We start from the raw sequence: 19,244 nt of genomic DNA, 5'->3' as shown, positions 1-19,244 counted from the left end.
GCAAAGGGAAAGTTGGGTTAAAGCTTGGTTTCATAGAGAGAGCTTTCAAAGGACCTCTAGGGTCAAGTGGGCAACTTGAAAATCTGTTGTGATTTCTATATACTGGACTATGTAAAGACTATGAAGGACACAATCATTTTTCTTGAAAAGAAAATTCTTCTGTGGAAATTAATGAAATATTATCTGTGTTAGATCAAACCTTTAATAGTTTAGTTGAATCTTCCCTGTTCATAATGACTTCAGTTTTTGAAACTTTATTAAGGAGGGTAGAGCTTTCTTGAAAGTTTAGTTTAGGGGCTAGAGCGATAGTTCAGCAGATAGGGCATTTGCCTTGCGCACGGCCAAGCCAGGTTTCATCCCCAGCACCTCATAGAATCCCCCAAGCCTCACCAGGAGTGATCCCTGAGTGCAGAGCCAGGAGTGGGCCTTGACCACTGACAGGTGTAGCCCCAAGCCTCAAAAACTGTTTCTGTCTGCATTTTCCTGTCATCAGTCACTGGACTTTAAACCCAGGTTTTCTTTTTTCTTTAAAAATAAGGAATTGCATGCCCCTGGGTTCAGTAGCTGGTACCACATAGAACCCCCAGGCACCACTGGCCCCTGAGCAGTGCTGGGACCAGGTATCACTAGGAACAGAAACCTCGAAAAAGCAATTCAAAACAAATAGAACCACCTTTTTTTTTCTTACTTGTAAGCAGTACTTATTATTAATGAAAATTTTTATATCAAAAAATGTCCCAAGAGAACAGAGAGATGTCAGCAGCCTGAACACATGCTTTCTCTGCAGGGGGTCCGGGTTTAGTCCCCAGTTCCACCTGGTCTTGTGAGCACTGCCGGAGAAGGCCAGGGGAAAAACAAAAGAGGAATAAATAAAAAACATCTTTGATCACTTCAAATGCTGTTTGTGAGCCAAATAGTAGGCAACAAACTTTTTCACAAGATGAACTTTTCCTTTTGATTTCAGAATCAAATGGGTGATTCAAATATCTCCAGCCCTGGGTTACAGCCCGTTTCTCAGCTCTCCAATCTGGGAAGCACCGAGACTTTAGAAGAGATGCCGCCGGGGTCGCAAGATAAGGTCTGTACAGCCAGCGTGCTAATTTTATCCAGGTGACCAAACAAATATTATGGAAAGATTTTAATGAGTACAAGTTTGGTTTGTCATTTATCTACTGAAGTAATGTCGTTTTTCCTGATTCATGTGACAACTCTTTTGTTTAAGTAGGGGTCACCCCCAGGGTCGCCAGGCACGGCAAATGGCCCCCTCCAGTGGTACTCAGCGAGCAGTGCAGGCCCAGCAGTTCAGTGTGCGGGTCCTGGGCTACCGGAGCCTCTGGGAGCACACCTCCCCTTATCTGTCTTGCATCTGGGTTTTCTTGTAGACTTCCATTTCTTTACCTCATTTTTGTCCTTACCACTTCCTTTTCAGTTCTTAACCCAGAGCCAAAGTAATCCTGGCAAAGCACAAGTTACATCATGGATTTCTTCTGCTTCAAACTCCCAGGAGTGTCCCATCTCATTCAAAAGCCAATACTCTTTTTTGGGGGGGGGAAGAGTGCTCTCCACCGCAGTGCTTAGGGACCAAGGACTGCAGTGCTCCCAGGCCCATGCCTGTCAGTACTTTGGGACCACCTGGCTACACCTGGTGGCGCTCAGGGGATCCTGGTACCAGGGCTCAAGGCACGCAGCTTTCCATCCCTTTGAACTATTCCTCACCCCTCCAAAGCCAGTTCCTTTTTGATAACAGCTTTACAAGATTTTGTATGAAAATCCGAAGGTGACACAATCTCCCATCTTCACATTTCTTTACTCCTATTATTGGCTTGTGTCTGTGTTTACACTACGGCAAATTTTGTCTCGTGTGCTATGTGTCCAGCATCCAGTCGCAGTGCCAAGGCTCCTCTCACCTCCCTGTCTCCAGAGATCTGTGTGTCAATTTTGGAGACACACCAGCTCTTCCCTTCTTTAGCCCAAACATCCTCATCCGTCTCTAGTGCTTTAATTTCAAGAATCCTATGAAATTTCATAGGAAATCCTTTCCTATGAAAGTGGCATCTTACAGCATACGACCCTTGGGGATTGTCTCTGTTGGACATAATTGCTGGGGGTTCATTGAAATTGTTTTTTGTATCAAGTTTGTTCCCCTTTTTTGCAGCATTGTGTTAACATTCAGTTTTGTGTTATGGTAGGGGGTGGGAGAGGCGACCACACATACTCGGTGCTCGGGGTTCTCCTAGCTCTGTTCAGGATGATCACGCCTGCTGGTGTTCAGGGTGACCACATGCAGTTCCAGGGATCAAACCAGGCTTGGCCACGTGCAAGGCAAACACTTTAATTTTGTACTATCTTTTAGTTACTTTTTCATCTTTAGGTTACACTTAGGTGGGGATCACTCCTGGCAGTCTTGGGCGACCACATGGGGTGTCAAGGATTGAATGCAGGTTGGCTGCATACAAGGCAAGTGCCCTACCTGCTTTACTGTCATTCCAGGTCCCCTGTATGAAACATATTCAACAATTTACCTGTTGAAGGACACCTGGGGTGTTTGCAGGTTTTGGCCATTACATATAAAGCTCCCTTTTATGAACATTTGTGTACAGTTTCTTTTACATAAGTAATATATTCATTTCTCCAGGATTAAATCTCGAGAGTAGAAGTGTTCGTTCATTTGGTAATTGTTCTCATTTAATGAGACTGCCACACTTTCTGATAATTCTATCAACAATGTATCCATAAAGTCATTTGGTACTTAGATAATTAGTTTAAGCTAGATTTTATAGACTATATTCCTACACTCCATTTTTATTGTATTTGGATTAAGGATCCTGAAGATTAAACCTAAAAGTGGTACTATGTAAAATTTTTTTTTTCAATATATTTTGATGGAGGGGGGCAGAGGGAAATGGAAGAAGGGGCTCCCTGGATTTGTCTCCCTGGACATGTTTTGTATTTATTTTTGGGTGCTCAGGCATGACTCCTGACAGGCTCGGGACCATGTGGGATACTAGGGATTGAATCCAGTTTGGCCGAGTGTAAGGCAAACCCCCTACCTTCTGTACTCTCTCCCTGGCCCCTGGATTCCTTCTTGTATGATCTGCCAGGTGAAACAGACCAGTTTTTTCCCCGTTTTGAATCCCAGATCTTTCCTTTCTGAGTCATGGTGCTAAGAGTTCATGCATTAGCTGACTTAAAGGAAGAACTGAACCCCAAAGGACTGGGGCAGAGAAGCATTTGCCTTGCACATGGTCAACCCAGTTTTGATGCCCACAATCCCATACGGTTTCCCCCAGCACTGCCAAAAGTAACCCCTGAGCATTGCTGGATGTGTTTATTCCCCCCTACATACACCCGCCAATAAAAAGAAAACATAAAGGGGATTGGTTTACCTCTCTGTTGAATGGTTAGAGTTGAGTTTGACAACCAGAAAGGTGATGCAGCCCTCTCACAGCACCAGAAACAGGTCTAGAGACAGACAGATGGCATTCGGCATTCGAGAATTCGGCATTCCAGAGGCCTCCAGGCAGATCCCTGCTCTTCTCACTTCCTGCTTAGATGCCAGCCCACAGGCCACAGGGGTGAAACATTGAGACCTGGATATTGGTATGCCCTGTATGGTACATTTGTTGAATAACACTGCCATCTAGTGCCAAGGAACAAGTACTGTAAGGCTGCCAGGCCTAAGAATTCCACTCTAGGGGCCGGGGAGATGGTGGAGAAGGCTTAGTGTGCATGTGAGGGGCCCGAGTTCAATCCCCAGTTATCACCTGGAGTAGCCTCAGCTGTGGCCTAGGAACAAAAATTAAAGAAATGCTATAGTTTACTTTCTAAAAATTCCCTTGACACTATTTCATAGTTTGTGTTGTTTTTGGTTTCTTTGATTAGCACAGCGGTAGGGCGTTTGCCTTGCACGCAGCCAACATGGCTGACCCGAGTTCGATTCCTCCGCCCCTCTCGGAGAGCCCGGCAAGCTACCGAGAGTATTCGATATGCCAGACACAGTAACAACAAAGTCTCCAATGGAGACGTTACTGGGCCCGCTCGAGCAAATCGATGAACAACGGGAGGACAGTGACAGTGATTACAGATACTGCAAACCCAGCTGAAGAGATAGTACAAGGGTTTTTGTCCCTTATAAACTGTTCACTGAATTCCATTTCTCCAGAATACGGGTTATATTAACATTTATTTTTAAAGGAGGCGTGTAAAACTCAGAATCCTGGCCAGGGCAATAGTGCAGTGGGTAAGGAGCTTGCTTTGTGCCCGGGTTCGATCCTGGGCACCCCATATGGTCCTCTGAGCCTCAGCAGGAGTGATCCCTGAGCATAGAGCCATGAGTAAGCCCTGAGCACCACTGGGTGTGGCACCAAAAAAAAGCACTTGTATTCTAAACTATAAATAAATTCAGGCTTGAGGCAAGGATTTTTACTAAACTTTGTGATGGGGCTGGAGCAATAGCACAGCGGTAGGGCATTTGCCTTGCAAGCCACCGGCCTGGCCAAGCCAGGTTCCATCCCTCCGCCCCTCTCAGAGAGCCTGGCAAGCTACCAAGAGTATTCAGCCCGCACGGCAAAGCCTGGCAAGCTCCCCGCGAGACTTGTGACTATGCCAAACACAGTCACAAGTCTCACAATGGAGACGTTACTGGGCCCGCTCGAGCAAATCGATGAACAACGGGAGGACAGTGCTATAGTGTGGTTGATAGAAGATGAATCTGTAAAGGAATATACCCAACTGCTAGAAAATACGTGGCTTCCGCCATTTATTTTCCTTACTATAGGCACAGAAGTGTTCAATAGGACCTTTCTCTCCATGCAGAGATTATTGGACTTTGGGGAGTGGAGAAGTGGGCTCTGTTCACTGAGCCTTTCGTGACAGATTCAGTTAGGCAGGCCTCCCAGAGTTGGCACATAATTACCTGTAACTGACTATAAGTTACCTCTTAGTTATTCAAGTTTTAGCAGCACTTGTTTTCCAGCGATTAGTGTCACTATCCAATTGATAGGTAACCTATTATCTGCTTTCTTGGCATTTTAGTATTGTGGCATTAACCATTCAGAATGTGGACAGGGGCCAGGGATATGACTCAGTGAGCACTTGCCTGGCATGTGTGAAGCCTTGGATTTGATTACTGGATCCCGTGATCCCTCAGCAGAGCTCAGTGTGGTACAAACACCAGAAGAAAAATGTAGACTCCAGCATTAGATCTGAGTTTAATCTGTTGTTAAACTTGGGCATCATCTCTGGGCATTTACAGTACTGCCTTTGCTGCTAAATAGAATAATGCAGATAAAACGTGCAGCCCAGCTTCCCCACAAAGTGAGCCTTTATCCAGCCTCACACAGGATATCTTTGCAACTCTAGAACTGTGCCACTCACCAGCTTCCAAAGACGCTCTGAGAATCTGTCACCAGCTTCTCAGTTGTAAGAAGGCAGCTTGCTGAGTTTGGTGACTTTCTGCTTCTTTTGAGTTCAGAGTTTTAGCATACAGTTTCATATTTTTAAAATGAAGTAGGCTAATTCATTTCATTAGAATGTCTTTTTTTTTTTTTTTTTTTTTTTTTTTTTTTTTTTTGCCTTTTGGGTCACACCTGGCTATGCACAGGGGTTACTCCTGGCCCTGCACTCAGGAATTACTCCTGGTGGTACTCAGGGGACCATATGGGATGCTGGGAATTGAACTCGGGTCGGCCGTGTGCAAGGCAAATGCCCTACCCGCTGTGCTATCACTCCAGCCCCTAGAATGTCTATTTTTCAAAGAATGTAAAATCATTATAACTATAAATATTCGGGCCTGAGAGATAGTACAGCAGATAAGGCACTTGCTTTGCACAAAGCTGACCCCTGTTTGATCCCCAGCGTCACGTATGGTCTGTGTTTTTCAAAGTAGGAAATATGTAATTGAGGTTTACATGCAGAACCCTTTGTTTAAGATCTCTATACTTTATACTAATGAACAAGAATCCATGTGATTTTTCTAGTACTTTTTCTGGTACTTTATTTCCAGTCAAGCATTCTTGATTATTTTTTCTAAACATATTGTGTATAAAGTTCAAAAATGGGCAGAAGTGGGGCTAGCAAGATAGCGTAGCATTAAGGTACGTGCAGTGCGTGCAGCCCGGCATTGATCCCTGGCACCACATACGGTCTCCTTAGCAATGCCAGAGTGATTCCTGAGCACAAGACAAGAGTAGGCCTAAGCCCAGTCTGGTGTGGCCTAAGCTACCACCACCACCACCCCAGAAAAACAAGACAGGGTGGTGTTTTCTATTGAAGATGGTGTTGATTGTGGGCCAGAGCAATAGTACTGTGGGTAGGGCACTTGCCCTGAACACGGCTGACCTGGATTTGATCCCGGCGTCCCATGTTGTCCCCTGAGCACCACCAGGAGTAATTCCTGAGCACGAAGCCAGGAGTAACCCCTGAGCATTGCCAGGTGTGGCCCAAAAAAGCCCAAAAAACCCTTGATCACTTGACTTCCCATTAATCATCGATTTGCTCGAGCGGGCGCCAGTAACGTCTCCATTTGTCCCCGTTGCGTGCTAGTGTAGCCCAATGACATCTGTTCGCTCCGGGAACATGAAGGGCCTCAAACCAATCGTTCATGATCTTGACGAAGAAGTCTGACCATCTGGTAGGTGGGCGGCCACGCGGTCTTTTGACATCCTGTGGAATTCAGTCGGTAACAGCTCTAGTCCAGCGGTCGTCTTTAAATCTCATTACGTGACCAGCCCATCTGATTTTCGACACCTTGGCAAATGAGACAGCGTCCCTGATTCTTGATCAAAAAATCCTAACGATATAAATGATATAAAAATAAAAGAACCAGCTTCATGTGTTGAATAATGCTGGGAGTCAAACATTATATTGAGAACTGAATTTTCACAGCAGCTCTTTGAGGTAGTTAAAATTGTCCCCATTCTTCAGGTGATGGTACTAAGTAGAAAGATTTCAATGTCATTTTCCCAGTAAGCAGATGGCATTTGAACCTGGATATCTTTCATTTCAGACCCTACAATTTTCTCAGAAGTAAAAATGTTAAGAAATAAAAGGTATAAAAATTATTCTGCATATATTTTATCTGTACAGTTTATAATTAGATATTAGTGCTGCTTTTTATTTGAAGTGAGATTATGGGAAAATTCCTTAAAGTGATAGAGAGTGTTGTGACAAGAATGTCTTCCTAGTCTCACTTCAGCATTATTAGTGGGGGGCCTGAATTTACCATTTGAGAATTCGTTACTTAAACAAAAGCTTCTTGTCACATTAACTTGCCAAGATATATTTTATTCACTTTTTAGAATTTTTTATTGAATATTTTCTAAGATAAAAATGGTTTGTTATGAAATTACCATTTGTCACAGATGGAGGAAGAGTCTCATCTTCCTTTTCAAATTACTTCATCTGGCCATATTCTCCTGAGACCTGCTCTGAGGCAGCCTCAGAGCAGGTCTCAGGAGAATGTGCTTCACCTGGGAGTTGGTTCAGCACTTACATGGTGTAGAAAATACACAGTTGGGGGGGTGGGGGGAGGGGACGGTGCGGAGCAGTAGTACAGTGGGTGGCGCGGTTACCTTCTACATGGCCAGCCTAGCTTGATCCCTAGCGTCTCATATGGTCCTCTGAGCGCAGTCAGGAGTAGCCTATGCGCATCACCAGGCGTGACCCAAAAAAGAAAGCAACACAGTGGGGCCCGAACAGTAGTACAGTAGTAGGGTGGTTGCCTTGCATGCGGCCACCAATTCATTTCCAGCATCCCTTACGATCCCCAGATCCCCACCAGGAGTGATCCCTGTATGGCCCCAAAACAACAAAAAGAAAATACCCAATGGGCTCACCTGCCTTCCTGTCTCTGAGCTGTGAGTCCTGACAGGTGCAGTCCTGTCCGTTAGCATCCCCGGCAGCTGCTGCCAGTGGCCTCCTCCAGCCCTGCTCTGCATCTTTCCGCTCACAGCCCAGTGTCTCTGCCACCTGGTGAACTCGACCATTCCTCCTTAGGTGGATAAGAAAGCAAAAGCTTGTCTAGGGAAAATGCATGGGTTCTCCTATAGAAATATGACGTACTATCGTATTTTAGATGCAGTATAATCTTTGACCTTTGTAGACTTTCTGAAGACTTGAGAATCCTGTGCTGCGGTGGCTATTTTTGTACTATATAAACTATATCCAGCACATAAGTAGCCCACACACTTTTAAGTGTAAAAGTGTAAGTTGAAGCTGCTTATATTTTCAAAATTTGCCTCCCACTAGAAGGGAACATTTTTGTGTGTTCCTGTCTCTTGGCCCAGGGCTGAACAGTTCCTCCGGAGGGGCCAGTAACGTGACCCAAGTAGCATGTTTAAGGCTCAGTCCCAACACCATTTGCCTCTCCAGCCAGCACCTTGGGTGTGGCTGACCCCCGAAGCACTGCCAGGTGTCACCTTCACAGCTACAGGCTTAGTTGAAAAAAATATTTGATCATTGTATAATTGAAACCCAAGCACAAAAATATGTACGTCTACAACTGTACCTCATGGTGTCTCACTAATAAAAACTTAATTAAATAAAATAAAAATAAATAGGATAATGGGTGCAGGAGAGCCCCATGTGGAAAGCCCGGATGTTTGTTCTGGGATATCTGCAGTGGCATCAATAAGCCAGATGGCTGAAATGTATGTGCACTTGGTATTTGCAAGCTTAAATGACTACCTTTTCTACAAATTGGGAATCTGCAAGTTGGGGGTCTAGAGGAAGGATGGTCTGCTGTTCAAAAACAGGTTAAATTTGCTTTCTGTCATTTGGAAATAGAAGTGCTTGGTCAGCCTCGGGTCTCTCTGTTCTCTCAGGGTCATTTCCCTACATGTATTACGGGGGGGGGCAGGAAGACCCAGTTAGCTTTTGGCTTTTTGGGTCACACCCGGCGATGCTCAGGGGTTACTCCTGGCTCTGCACTCAGGAATCGCTCCTGATGGTGCTGGGGGACCATATGAGATGCTAGGAATCGAACCCAGGTTGACCACGTGCAAGGCAAACGCCCTACCCGCTGTACTATTACTCCGGCCCCAGAGCCAGTTCACTTTACGGTGAGATATTTGCCCTTTCACTTAGATCCTTCTGCTAGAAAATAAAGTTTACTTCTGATACTATTTGGGGCCCTAGAATTGGATTTTGATTCCTGATGCAGATTTGTGTGCCAGCTTGGAGAAACGGGTGCATTGTGGCCTTCACCTCTGTTTTACCTGTTCTTCCTCCCGTTTTCTTATTTTCAAACTCTGCTTCCTTGCTTCTGCCAGCTTTTTGCCTTTGCTGTGCCAGGGGTGGAGCCCAAGCATCTCACATGTGCATGTTATGTGCATGAGCTGTATCTCTGGCCCTTTGCAGGTTAGGTAAGTTGATAGAAAAGAGTTCAGGACCAGAGTGATAGTATAGTGAGTCGGGCGCTTGCCTTGCATACGGCCAGCCCAGGCTCGATCCCCAGCATCCCAGATGGTCTCCCGAGCCCACCAGGAGTGATTCAGTGATTCTTACGAGCCAGGAGTAAGCCCTGAGCACTGCCAGGCTTGGCAGAAAAAAAGGTTTGGTTCCACTGATGTTTCCACTGGTTTCCACAGGGATGTTTCCACTGGTTGCTTTGGTTTGAGATTTGTTTCTTTGGTTTCTGTTTGGTTCTCAGTCTGCTCCATCTGGACATAAGCATCTGACAGTGGAAGAATTATTTGGGACCTCTTTGCCAAAGGAACAGCCAATAATTGGGGGTCTGGATTCAGAAGAAGCGGACAAGCTACCGGGCGATGCCCCCCAGAAAGAGCCCAGCTCCTTCCTGCCGTTTTCTTTCGAGCAGCCGGGTGGACCTTCTCAGTCTGAAAACCTGGGTGTCCATGCTGCTCTCCACCACTCGCTCCAGCCTGACATCACCACGCCGGTGCTAATCACTCCCGCCTCCATCGCGCAGTCCAGTGAGAAGCAGGCCCCCAGCTATCCGGTCCCCTTGTGCCCGTTGCTCAGCCCCACGCTGCCCGCAGAAGCTCCTGCTGCCCAGGCTCCCCCCAGCTTACCTCGAAACACCACCACGATGCAGGCGGTGAAGACCACGCCCAGGCAGAGGTCTCCGCTGCTTGGCCAGCCAGTTCCCGACCTGGGCCACCCCAGTCTGACTGCCGGCCAGAGCCCCTTCAGGACCCCCCTGGGTGTGACCAGTGCAGCTGGGCCATGCCTGCCGAGTGTTGATCTTCTCCAGAAACTCAGGTTGACCCCACAGCATGACCAAATACAGACACAGCCTCTTGCAAAAGGCGCAGTGGTGCCCGGCTTCTCAGCGTCGGCCGGCCAGCTGGCCACTCCTGAGAGCTTCATCGAGCCCTCCTCGAAGACGGCGGCAGCCAGAGCAGCGGCTTCGGCCTCCCTGGGCAGCATGGCGCTCACTCCCCTCCAGGTACTGGCAGCTGTGGATCAGAGCAGATCTTAATGTTAACTCCTGTAAGACCGATTGTATATTCAGAGAAGGGAGTAAATACTTTATGGTACATGAGGACATAGTGGTGCACCTTTTTTTTTTCCCTCCCAGTGTGGGGATCCAACCCAGCCACCTCCCTGACCTCAGTGGTGCTGTACCTAATTCCACTTCCCAAAGTCTTTTCCACACAGGCCTAGGGCTGCAGCTCAGTGGTAGAGCCTTATGTTTGTTATGGCCCCCTGGGTGTAACCCCCTTGTCACCCCTACCAAAAAAAAAAATTTTTTTTTCAACTCAGCCAAGCTAAAAAACTTGATTTGCGTTTCCCTGTCAGGGTCTGCATTTCAAGGCTTTTTGTTTTTGCCTGACAGTTCAGGTGTCATTTGATTCAGGGCCACAGATTCCAGAGACTCCGCCTCCTTGACTGCCCTCACTGAGTACCTACCTGTGCCAGGTGCGATAGGGATGGCACCAGAGCACCCAGATGTGGAGGTGTAAAGTGAGCTGGAAGCCAGCGATTCAGGCCTTTCCTAGCGGCAGGGGAGAGGGAGGGACAGCCACGGGTTCAGAGGCCTGGTGATGAGGAGGCTTTTGCAGAACTTCAACCACTAGAGTGTAGACGAGGGAGAGCAAGCCTGCGGATTAAAGGTTTGTCCCCAGAGCCCTGGGCAGTCTTTGAAGGACTCTGAACAAAGGTAACCTGCTAGGAAAGGGAAGTGCTGACCCTGAAGAGAGAGGCTAGTGGTCACCAGGCTTGAGACAACAGAGCCCTGAATGGGGAAGCTGTGGACCCCATAAGAGGTTATTAAGACCTCTTATCAGAGGCCTAAGCAGTAGTACACAGCGCCCTTGCCTTGCACATGGCCAGCCCAGGTTTGATCCCTGCCACTCCAAATGGTTCACTGAACCCACTAGGAATGTCTCTTGAGCACCTCTGGGTGTGACCAGACACCCCATTCCACCGCTCAACAAAGGTCCTGTAATGGGATTTGGAGACGGTTTGTGTATGGGAGTTAAGGAGGTTTGTCAAACCCATTAATCTATGAGATCAGTGAGTTTATAGAAAAATGAGTTTATGGAAAAAATCAGTGAGTTTATGCGAAAATCGGCTCAGAATTGAAATGACTTGTGTAAGAACACAGAACTGAAAGGGTTCTTTCCAGTGTCAAGACCATATTATTCCCATTGATGATAATCCCCAAGCTTACTGCTTTACCAGATACTGTTATAGAAGAGCTTATTTTAATTATGTCTTAGCTCATGGGTTATTTTATTTCTTTCCTTTGGAAACTCACGGAGAAAGACAGGAAAGTGTCGTGGCTCCCTCACTGGACTTTTCCGTTGAGGCTCCCTCCAGTGCAAGGAGAAGGCTGTCTCTCAGGCAGGCGGCCTGTCCTTTGCCCGTGGTGCGGAGCAGCCAGCAGTGCTGGCCATGCCTTCTCCCTCAGGAGTCTGGGTCAGTGTGATGGTGCCCGAACCGTTCACTCCGTATCACTAAGCTACCTTTCCCCCACTGCGAACTAAAACTTACTCATCTTGCCCACCACTGGGGAGCCCAGACCACAGTAGGGTCAGGCAGTGGTTAAGCTCATGATCTCCCTCTTACACTGGGAACTGTGTGGGAGCCAGCTCAGGCTCTCTCGCGTGGGGAAGCCCTACGAGCAGGACTGTCAGGTTCCCCTCAGATCTTGCAAGCAGCATTGCGTTTGGAACAGTTGGCCTCTTACTTGTCTGGCAAGCACCTTAAACCACTGAGCCACCCCACCACTCCCTGGCACCTCTCTCTCACCTTTGTGTTTTGTTTCGTTTTTCAACGTTGCAGACTATGCAGCAAAACCAGGATCCTGAAGTCTTTGCCCAGTCTAAGGTGTTACCCAGTGCTGTGCCGGTAAGGACTCCCTTTTTTCTGAAGACTGTCCTTAAGTACGTTTAAGGTATTCTGCTGAGTATGAAGCAAAATTTTGTCTTTTGAGTGCCCAGTGCTCGCTTTCAGGCAGAGACCCATCTCAGCGGCCCTCTTCTGGACTGAGACACAGCTGTGCTGCTGCACGTCACACCTGTGTGCCTCTGTTTGTCACGCTCCCCTTCAGTAACGAGTGAACTCTGAGGCATTCTTACCATATCCGTAGACTCCTGGTCCTTTCATTAACAAGCTCATAGCTGAATGCAAAGCACTCAGCTTTTATACCCGCAGTCAAGGAGCTAGGGTAGGGCTCTGCGCTGTTCTTTCGTTTGTTTACCCGGTGGTGCTTAGGGCTTACTTTCATCTCTTTGCTCAGAGGTCGCTCCAGGTGGACCAGGGGTCCTCTGGAGTACGGAGGATTGAACCCGGGTCGGCTGCTTGCAGGGCAAGCGCCCGCCCTGCTGTGCTGTTGCTCCACCCCTGCGCCCTACTCTGCTGCTGCTTACGGTGGCTGGCATGGCTGCCGGCTCCTGCCCTTGGGTGTGAGTGACCGTTGTCCCCCACAGGTTGCAGGTCCTCCACTGGCTACTGCAGCAACCACGGCAGTGTCTTCAGTCCTGCTGTCCCCCAGCGTTTTCCAGCAGACAGCTCCCAGGCCCACTGACCTTGAAAGGAAAGCAAGCTCCCCTTCTCCCCTCACTGTCGGGGCTTCGGAGAATCCGAGAAAGCCTCCCCTCATCCTCAGCAAGTCGCAGCTCCAAGATACATTGATCCACCTGATCAAGGTACGGAGGGATTCCATTCAGTGTGGATTCTCGTCGTTGGTTTCCGTTGTCATTGCTGCTTAGAAAATCAGTTCATAGATTCAGGACTAGGTTGTTGTAGATTTTTCTCCGGAAACACACACTCCTGGTGGGGGCCAGGGCGAGCAGATTCCAAAGTATTGATCATGGTTACCTTTGAGTAAGTCGTTACACAAATCATTAGCACGGCTTTATTTTTTTTTTTAAGCTGCTGAGGAAATAAGTACTGATGAGGTAAATGTGACGTTTCGTTCCAGAATGATTCCAGCTTCCTCAGTACCCTCCATGAAGTCTACTTGCAGGTTCTGACCAAGAATAAAGACAACCCCCTCAACCTATGACTGGAGCCGGAATGACGCGAAGGCAGACTGGCAACCTCAGAAACAGACAGGCCTCATCCTGGAAGCTTCTAAGCCGAACATTTGAGTTTCGAGATTCCTGACATTGAGCCTGTGAGATAGAGACTCCTCTCTTACGAATGTTTTCCAAGTGACGTTCTCAGTGATCATGGAGGTTTCACTGTGAAGCATCACCAGCAGACCTTTGTTTTGGCAAAAACAAAAACGGGCCATTGCGTTGTATGGGTGTTTTTATCAGCTGTACACAAGTATGTGAAATGAGTCTGGTTTTCCCACTTCCTTTCACTTTCCAGGTCTTAGGGAAGAGTAGTCACCAGCCTTGCAGCAGCTAGGGTTCAGGCCAGCCACGCCCCTCCCACCTCCTGCCCCTGGGCGTCAGGCCCATGGTGAAGTTCTGAATGAGGTTCTGAACAGAGTCAAGGTGGCGCCGTGCAGTGACCTGCCAGTGTTCAGGATCAGAGTTAGCAAATCAGAAACGATCTTTGCAGGTGACGTCTGTTTTTTACGCGTGCCCACTGGGCCTTAAAAGTTGTGGAATTTCTTCCTCGTGTTTTGTTTTTAAGTGTGGCCAGCGCTGCAGCTCAGCACAGCAGACGCCCGTCCTGGTCGTGCCCGTTAGCGCATCCCTGCGAGGCCCCTGGAGGCTTGGGAGCGGGCACGTCAGAGTAGATGCACAGGCCGGCTACCTGGAGCTGGACACCGTCAGAAACCTTCACTTGAAACTCTGGTAGTTCTGGACATGTTACGTTTTTGTGTGGCGCATGGCCTTATTTTCTTTTCTCTCTAAACACGGAAGTCACTGTTTGTTTTCCTTCAGCTTTCCTTCAGGCTTTTCTGACAAAAGGGACCAGTGGACCAATCTTGACAAAGCCATTCTGGTTCCGTTCGTCAAGTCTACTGAGAATAGTTTCAAAGCTATGCAGAAAAGGGAGCTATTTCACACTGCCCTTACTTTATTGTGGGAGATGGAATTCAAAACAGAGGTGAAATTCAGAACTCTACCATTGTACCCTAGGCTGTGAGTACTTTTTTAGTCCCAGGTGTGAAAATATGTAAAGATGCTTCGTTATGCTGCTATTGATCTGCCATGGTTTATATTTATTCTTTTATGGCATGTAATGGTGATTAGTAATATTTTAATGTAGATTTTGATTTATTTCTGTAATGGTAATTTTAAGATAATTCTTTGAATGAAAGTGTCTTCGTTTCTATGATACAGGTCATTTTGTAGTATTTAACCAATTAAGATGCACTGCTTACTTTTCTGAGCACTATTTAATGATGGGGTAAAAACCCAATTGGCTCAACCAGCTAGCGTAAGAATTAGCTGTGAATAATGCTGACAGATATGATGGTTCCTTGGGAACAGTCATTTAAGCTTTAATGGTAACTCAATCATAAGTCCATAGATTTTTTTTTCCCTAGCTAAAATTTTTTAAAGAATACTTGTGAATTATACTCATTTTAGTTTGGTCTGACTTTTTAGTGTAAGGAATCCTTTGCTTGATTGACTCTCTTCATCTCAGTGTGCTTCCTTGGCTTTCCTGCTTCTCAATCTCATTTCTCTCTCGCTGTCTGCCTAGTAATGTGTAAATTGTGCAGAGGTCAGGGAAGCTTACAAAGTTTCATGCTCTCTAGGATTAGTTTTTAAAGGTGATGTGGGAAATTCAGCAACCAAAAATGAATTGCTCATGCATCCCCGGGAAAGCCGCCGAAGTCAGGAGTGCCGCTGACCACTGGCAGTGGGTGGGAGCCCCTTGACTGGCCACAGAGAGAGGCTGGACCAGGTGGGGTGGTCACACCCAAAGTGTCGTCTCGTGGGCTTGGGTGAGTGGAAGAATCAAGGGATTCTTGTTAGAGTAGACATTTAAATGATGCTTTTGAGTGTGCATAATATTATGAGCGTTTAAAGCAGATACCCTAACGAGGGTCTGTAATCAAATCTGTTACTTTCCAAGCTTCAGTTCCAGGAGTGAATAATGCAGGATGGTAAAAAGGATCTATGATAAGGTTGGCTCAGCGTGAGAGTAAATTCTTAAGTGCCCAAGTCATGGAGATTTGAAAAGGGTAACCCTGTTTCAGCTCCCAAATTTTTATATTCAAACCATTCACTTCCAATTCAGAAGCCAGAAGTTCACCATCATCATTCTGACTATTCAGGCTCAGAGTCAGGCCAACCCTGGTCAGTTGCAGTTGGATTAACCCTGGCCCAAAAGTCACAGTTCAGTTGCCTTATTCCTCATTCAGGCTTACTCTCCAGAACCTCATGCTAGCATAGGTTGCATGTTTACATTGCTGCAGTGTCTTTACTTTAACCTTAGTTTGAAATCTTAGTTGAGTCAAAATGGACACCCAGACAGAGCTGCTTCTTGCTGAGTCCTGCAGGGCTTCAGGGGCCTGCGCTAAGGCCACCCTGCACGCCCCTTCTGTACCCCCAAGCAGGTGGTCCTGCGCTTCTTTTGTTGTAGTTTCTGGGCTGTCTTTGTATGGACTCCTGCACCTCCCAAACTGCCTTGTTCTTTTGCAGCAGAAGCTCCTCCTCGCTCTGGGGCTTCCTGAGTGAGCCGGACCTTTGGACCCTGAGTTGCAGTGTGACTCTCAGGCTCAGGAGAAGTTTTGAGGCCACAGCCATCCCACCACGGGGGAGCGGGAGGGAAATGTTTTGAGAAGCAGCCAAGTTGACCTGGATTCTTCTCCACCAGAGAGCGCACAGACTTGGTTTAGAAAATGGCCAGATTTCGCATGTCAAGCCTTTGTTCCTTTTCTGCGGGTGTTCCCTTGTCAGAGTTACTGAATCCTCTCCTAGGTATATACGTTTAAACCATGCAGCTTTATTACTCTCCTCCCCCAAAGAATGTAGTTTGAAATTTTCTCATTTTGGTAGTAGAGGCCATAACTGCCATTGTATTACTAATAATGCAACATGAAATTGAAGGTGCCTAACTGCTTATAACACAAAATCAGCCATCATACTGTAACTCGTGTCACAATGGAGAAACACAGAGGAGCGAGCGGGTGCACGGGCACAGTGGGCTCCGCATGTAAGTGAAGACAAGGACCCAGGGGACCCCGTGCGTGTCCCACGTTCTTGCTGCACATTTGCTACTGAGCATGCTTTTTGCTTGCCTGTCTCCGGTTGTTTCGGGTTGTAGTCAGAGTACCTTCTGGAGCCAACAGTGCCCTGTGTTGTCAGGTGTCTAAAGTTTTAAGACCTGAACCAAGTCAAACAACTCACCCCGAAAGGCTGTGCTTGAGAACATTTCCCGTCGAGGGCCGGGGCCTCGAGGAGCCCGTTTCTCAGCAACTCCAGCGGGAGAGGTGTGTGCAATGTTCCACCCGGTGTTGTATTTCACATCTTCGCTTGAAACGCTAAGATGATGCAATATTGTTCACTTTGAATGGGGAAAATGCAAGGTTGTGTTTCCCTTTTATCTGTGTGATTCCTTAAGAAAGTGTTTTTTAACTATGTGTTCTAAATGGTTTTCTAGTCTGTATTTCTGCTTTGGCATTGTGGTTCTCATGACTTTGGTTGTGCCAGATTCTCAGCTCCCTGGAAGGGAGGGCTGAGAAGATCTGGAATTGCAGCAAGATTTTTGTTCCACAAGCGCAATACTTCATCACTAACATTTTTAACGGTATGAATTTTATACCATCTGTGTATGTTTGCAAATATTAAGTTATTACATGTTTTCAAATGAGCATTTTTCATCCTAAATTTTATATGTTTGCAAATATATTTTTTTAATAAAAGTTCAAAACCAACTTTTAGCACCTACCAAATCTTAGTTGTGTTTTATTTTAATTCGTAGAAACGGGAACTTGTAATGAGTTTGCCACACTCTCACAGAGCCCTGCGCTGGAGGGATAAAAAGGGACAGAGAACAAAACCAACAAAGACCCTCTTCTGCCTGCTCCCAGCTGTGGGGATGTGGGCCACACAGGCCCCCAGGATCTCACCCTTCTGTGCATGAGTCCTACAGGCAGGCACCTGAAAAACTTCGCTTACTCCCAGACGGGCTCCCCAGGTCAAGGCACATCACTCATCACGCCCCAAATGGCCTTCCAGGGGACTCTGCAGTCTGGACCATTTCCCACATTGATTCCATGGACACATACTGAATGGTCTCTTGCCAGACATCCAGGCTGATTTAAAAAAAAAAAAAAAGCTGTGACAGTACAGTAGGTAGGGCTCTTGCCTCACACACAGCCAACCCGGGTTCAATCAATCCTTGGCATGCCTTTGGTGCCCCAAGTCCCACCAGGAGTGATCTCTAAGCACAGAACCAGAAGTAAGCCCTGAGCAAAAAAAAAAAAGGAAAGTCCAATAGGATTCCTATGGAAAAGAGACACACCGGAAACAGCAGTTCACTGTGGCTCCTGATGAGGCTTCAGCATCTTCCCCCAGAGCTCGCTAAGCTATCCGCATCGCTGCCTGCTCTAAAAACGGAGCAGACCCTGGCATTACTGGCTTCCATACACAGCCCAGTCATTTAGGGCCACGCTCAATGCTGAGGTCAACACTGAAGGACCCAGAATTTTCTAGTTCTTTGCAGTAATCAATTTTAGAGAGAAGTTGAAGCTGGAGAGAGGGACAAACGTGCCAGACGGTGTTGACCATTGAGATCAGAGAACTAGAACTAGAATTCCTTTCTTTACCTCCTCCACAGTAAATTATCCTAGCTTGCTTTCTATGATTTCTTAGGTCACTCTTTACCGTTGCTTAGAAGAGCTGGAGTAGCACGCTGTTTTCCATGTCTTAGGAAGACATGCAGCTCACTTCATTGGAATTCATGAAAAACTAAGATCAGTGGGGTTAACAATACGAGAGTTAAGGCACTGGCCTTTCAGGTGGCCGACCCAGTTCGACCCCTCAGCACCACAAATGGCAAACCAGGAGAAAACCCTAAGCACCTCTGGGTTTGGCCCAAATCCAAAAGATTAATAAACCAAGATCAGTGGGTTTCTGCATGAGTCTCTGGGACAGGCCAGGGGGTGTGGTAGAGAAAACACCTCATGTTTAAGGCTCTAGTTTGATCCTGAGGGTGAAGGAAGCCATAGAGGTTTTCTCAGTTGAAGTAAAACAGATTTTATTTGGATGTTCTTGAAGGGAGAGAAAGTGGAAGAGAGTGGAGAGTTACATACCCAAAAGGGAACCTGGGCTTTTCCAAGGGTAGAGAGAGCCCCTACACCCCCCCCCCCCCCAGCATTAGAGAGGAAAACATGAAAGTCCACATCTCGAGAGGGGAGATGCGGGCGACACATGTGCCCAGCCACATGGGCACAAGCAGCACATGGGCTCAGGCAGCATAAGCAACTCGAGTTTCTGATGATGTTTCACTCACTGTCAGTGGATCTTTTTTTCAAAGATTAATAGATGTTTGGGCTGGCAGAAGTTAATTTGCTTTGATTGGGTTCCATTGCAGAGTGCTCAGAGGGCTTCTCCCAGCACTGGTGGGGGGTGGGGGGAAGAGGGGGCAGGATCACATGCTCAGTGGATCATGCCAGGACCCAACCCTGGCTTCCTGCATGCGAAATACACACTCAGCCCACAGCACTCTCCAGGCCTTGATGTCTGAGTAAAGAGTACATGAAAGAGAAGTTGTGAGAGCTACCAGAAACCAGCCCTCTCCAGGCTGAGAAGCTGGACAGTGGGCAGTGACATGTCACTGTGAGGCAAGCCCAGGAGAAACCAGGTCCTCCTGCAGCCAGTAAGAAGTAGCCGCTACATGAGCCCACCCCGACATGTCCCCGC

General features: G+C 47.2%; 1 protein-coding gene across 2 annotated transcripts in view; it reads left to right on the top strand.

The window, feature by feature from the left end:
• Positions 1 to 17,266, top strand: part of DCP1A (decapping mRNA 1A) — a 51,418-nt gene extending 34,152 nt beyond the window's left edge. The window contains exons 6-10 of one of the 2 annotated variants that reach the window (XM_056129088.1): positions 965 to 1,078; positions 9,650 to 10,408; positions 12,250 to 12,315; positions 12,897 to 13,115; positions 13,391 to 17,266. In XM_056129088.1, the coding sequence (XP_055985063.1) occupies positions 965 to 1,078; positions 9,650 to 10,408; positions 12,250 to 12,315; positions 12,897 to 13,115; positions 13,391 to 13,474 (1,242 nt within the window). In that variant the 3' untranslated portion in view covers positions 13,475 to 17,266. The remainder of the gene's footprint in view (positions 1 to 964; positions 1,079 to 9,649; positions 10,409 to 12,249; positions 12,316 to 12,896; positions 13,116 to 13,390) is intronic. The other variant, XM_056129089.1, reaches the window with a different exon arrangement.
• The last annotated feature ends 1,978 nt before the right edge of the window (positions 17,267 to 19,244 follow it).

The sequence above is a fragment of the Sorex fumeus genome, unplaced genomic scaffold (assembly GCF_029834395.1).
Source record: "Sorex fumeus unplaced genomic scaffold, SorFum_2.1 ptg000072l, whole genome shotgun sequence".
In the NCBI taxonomy this organism is placed as follows: Eukaryota; Metazoa; Chordata; class Mammalia; order Eulipotyphla; family Soricidae; genus Sorex; species Sorex fumeus.
Note: the sequence above shows the minus strand (reverse complement) of the source record. Positions and strands in the feature narration are given on the sequence as shown.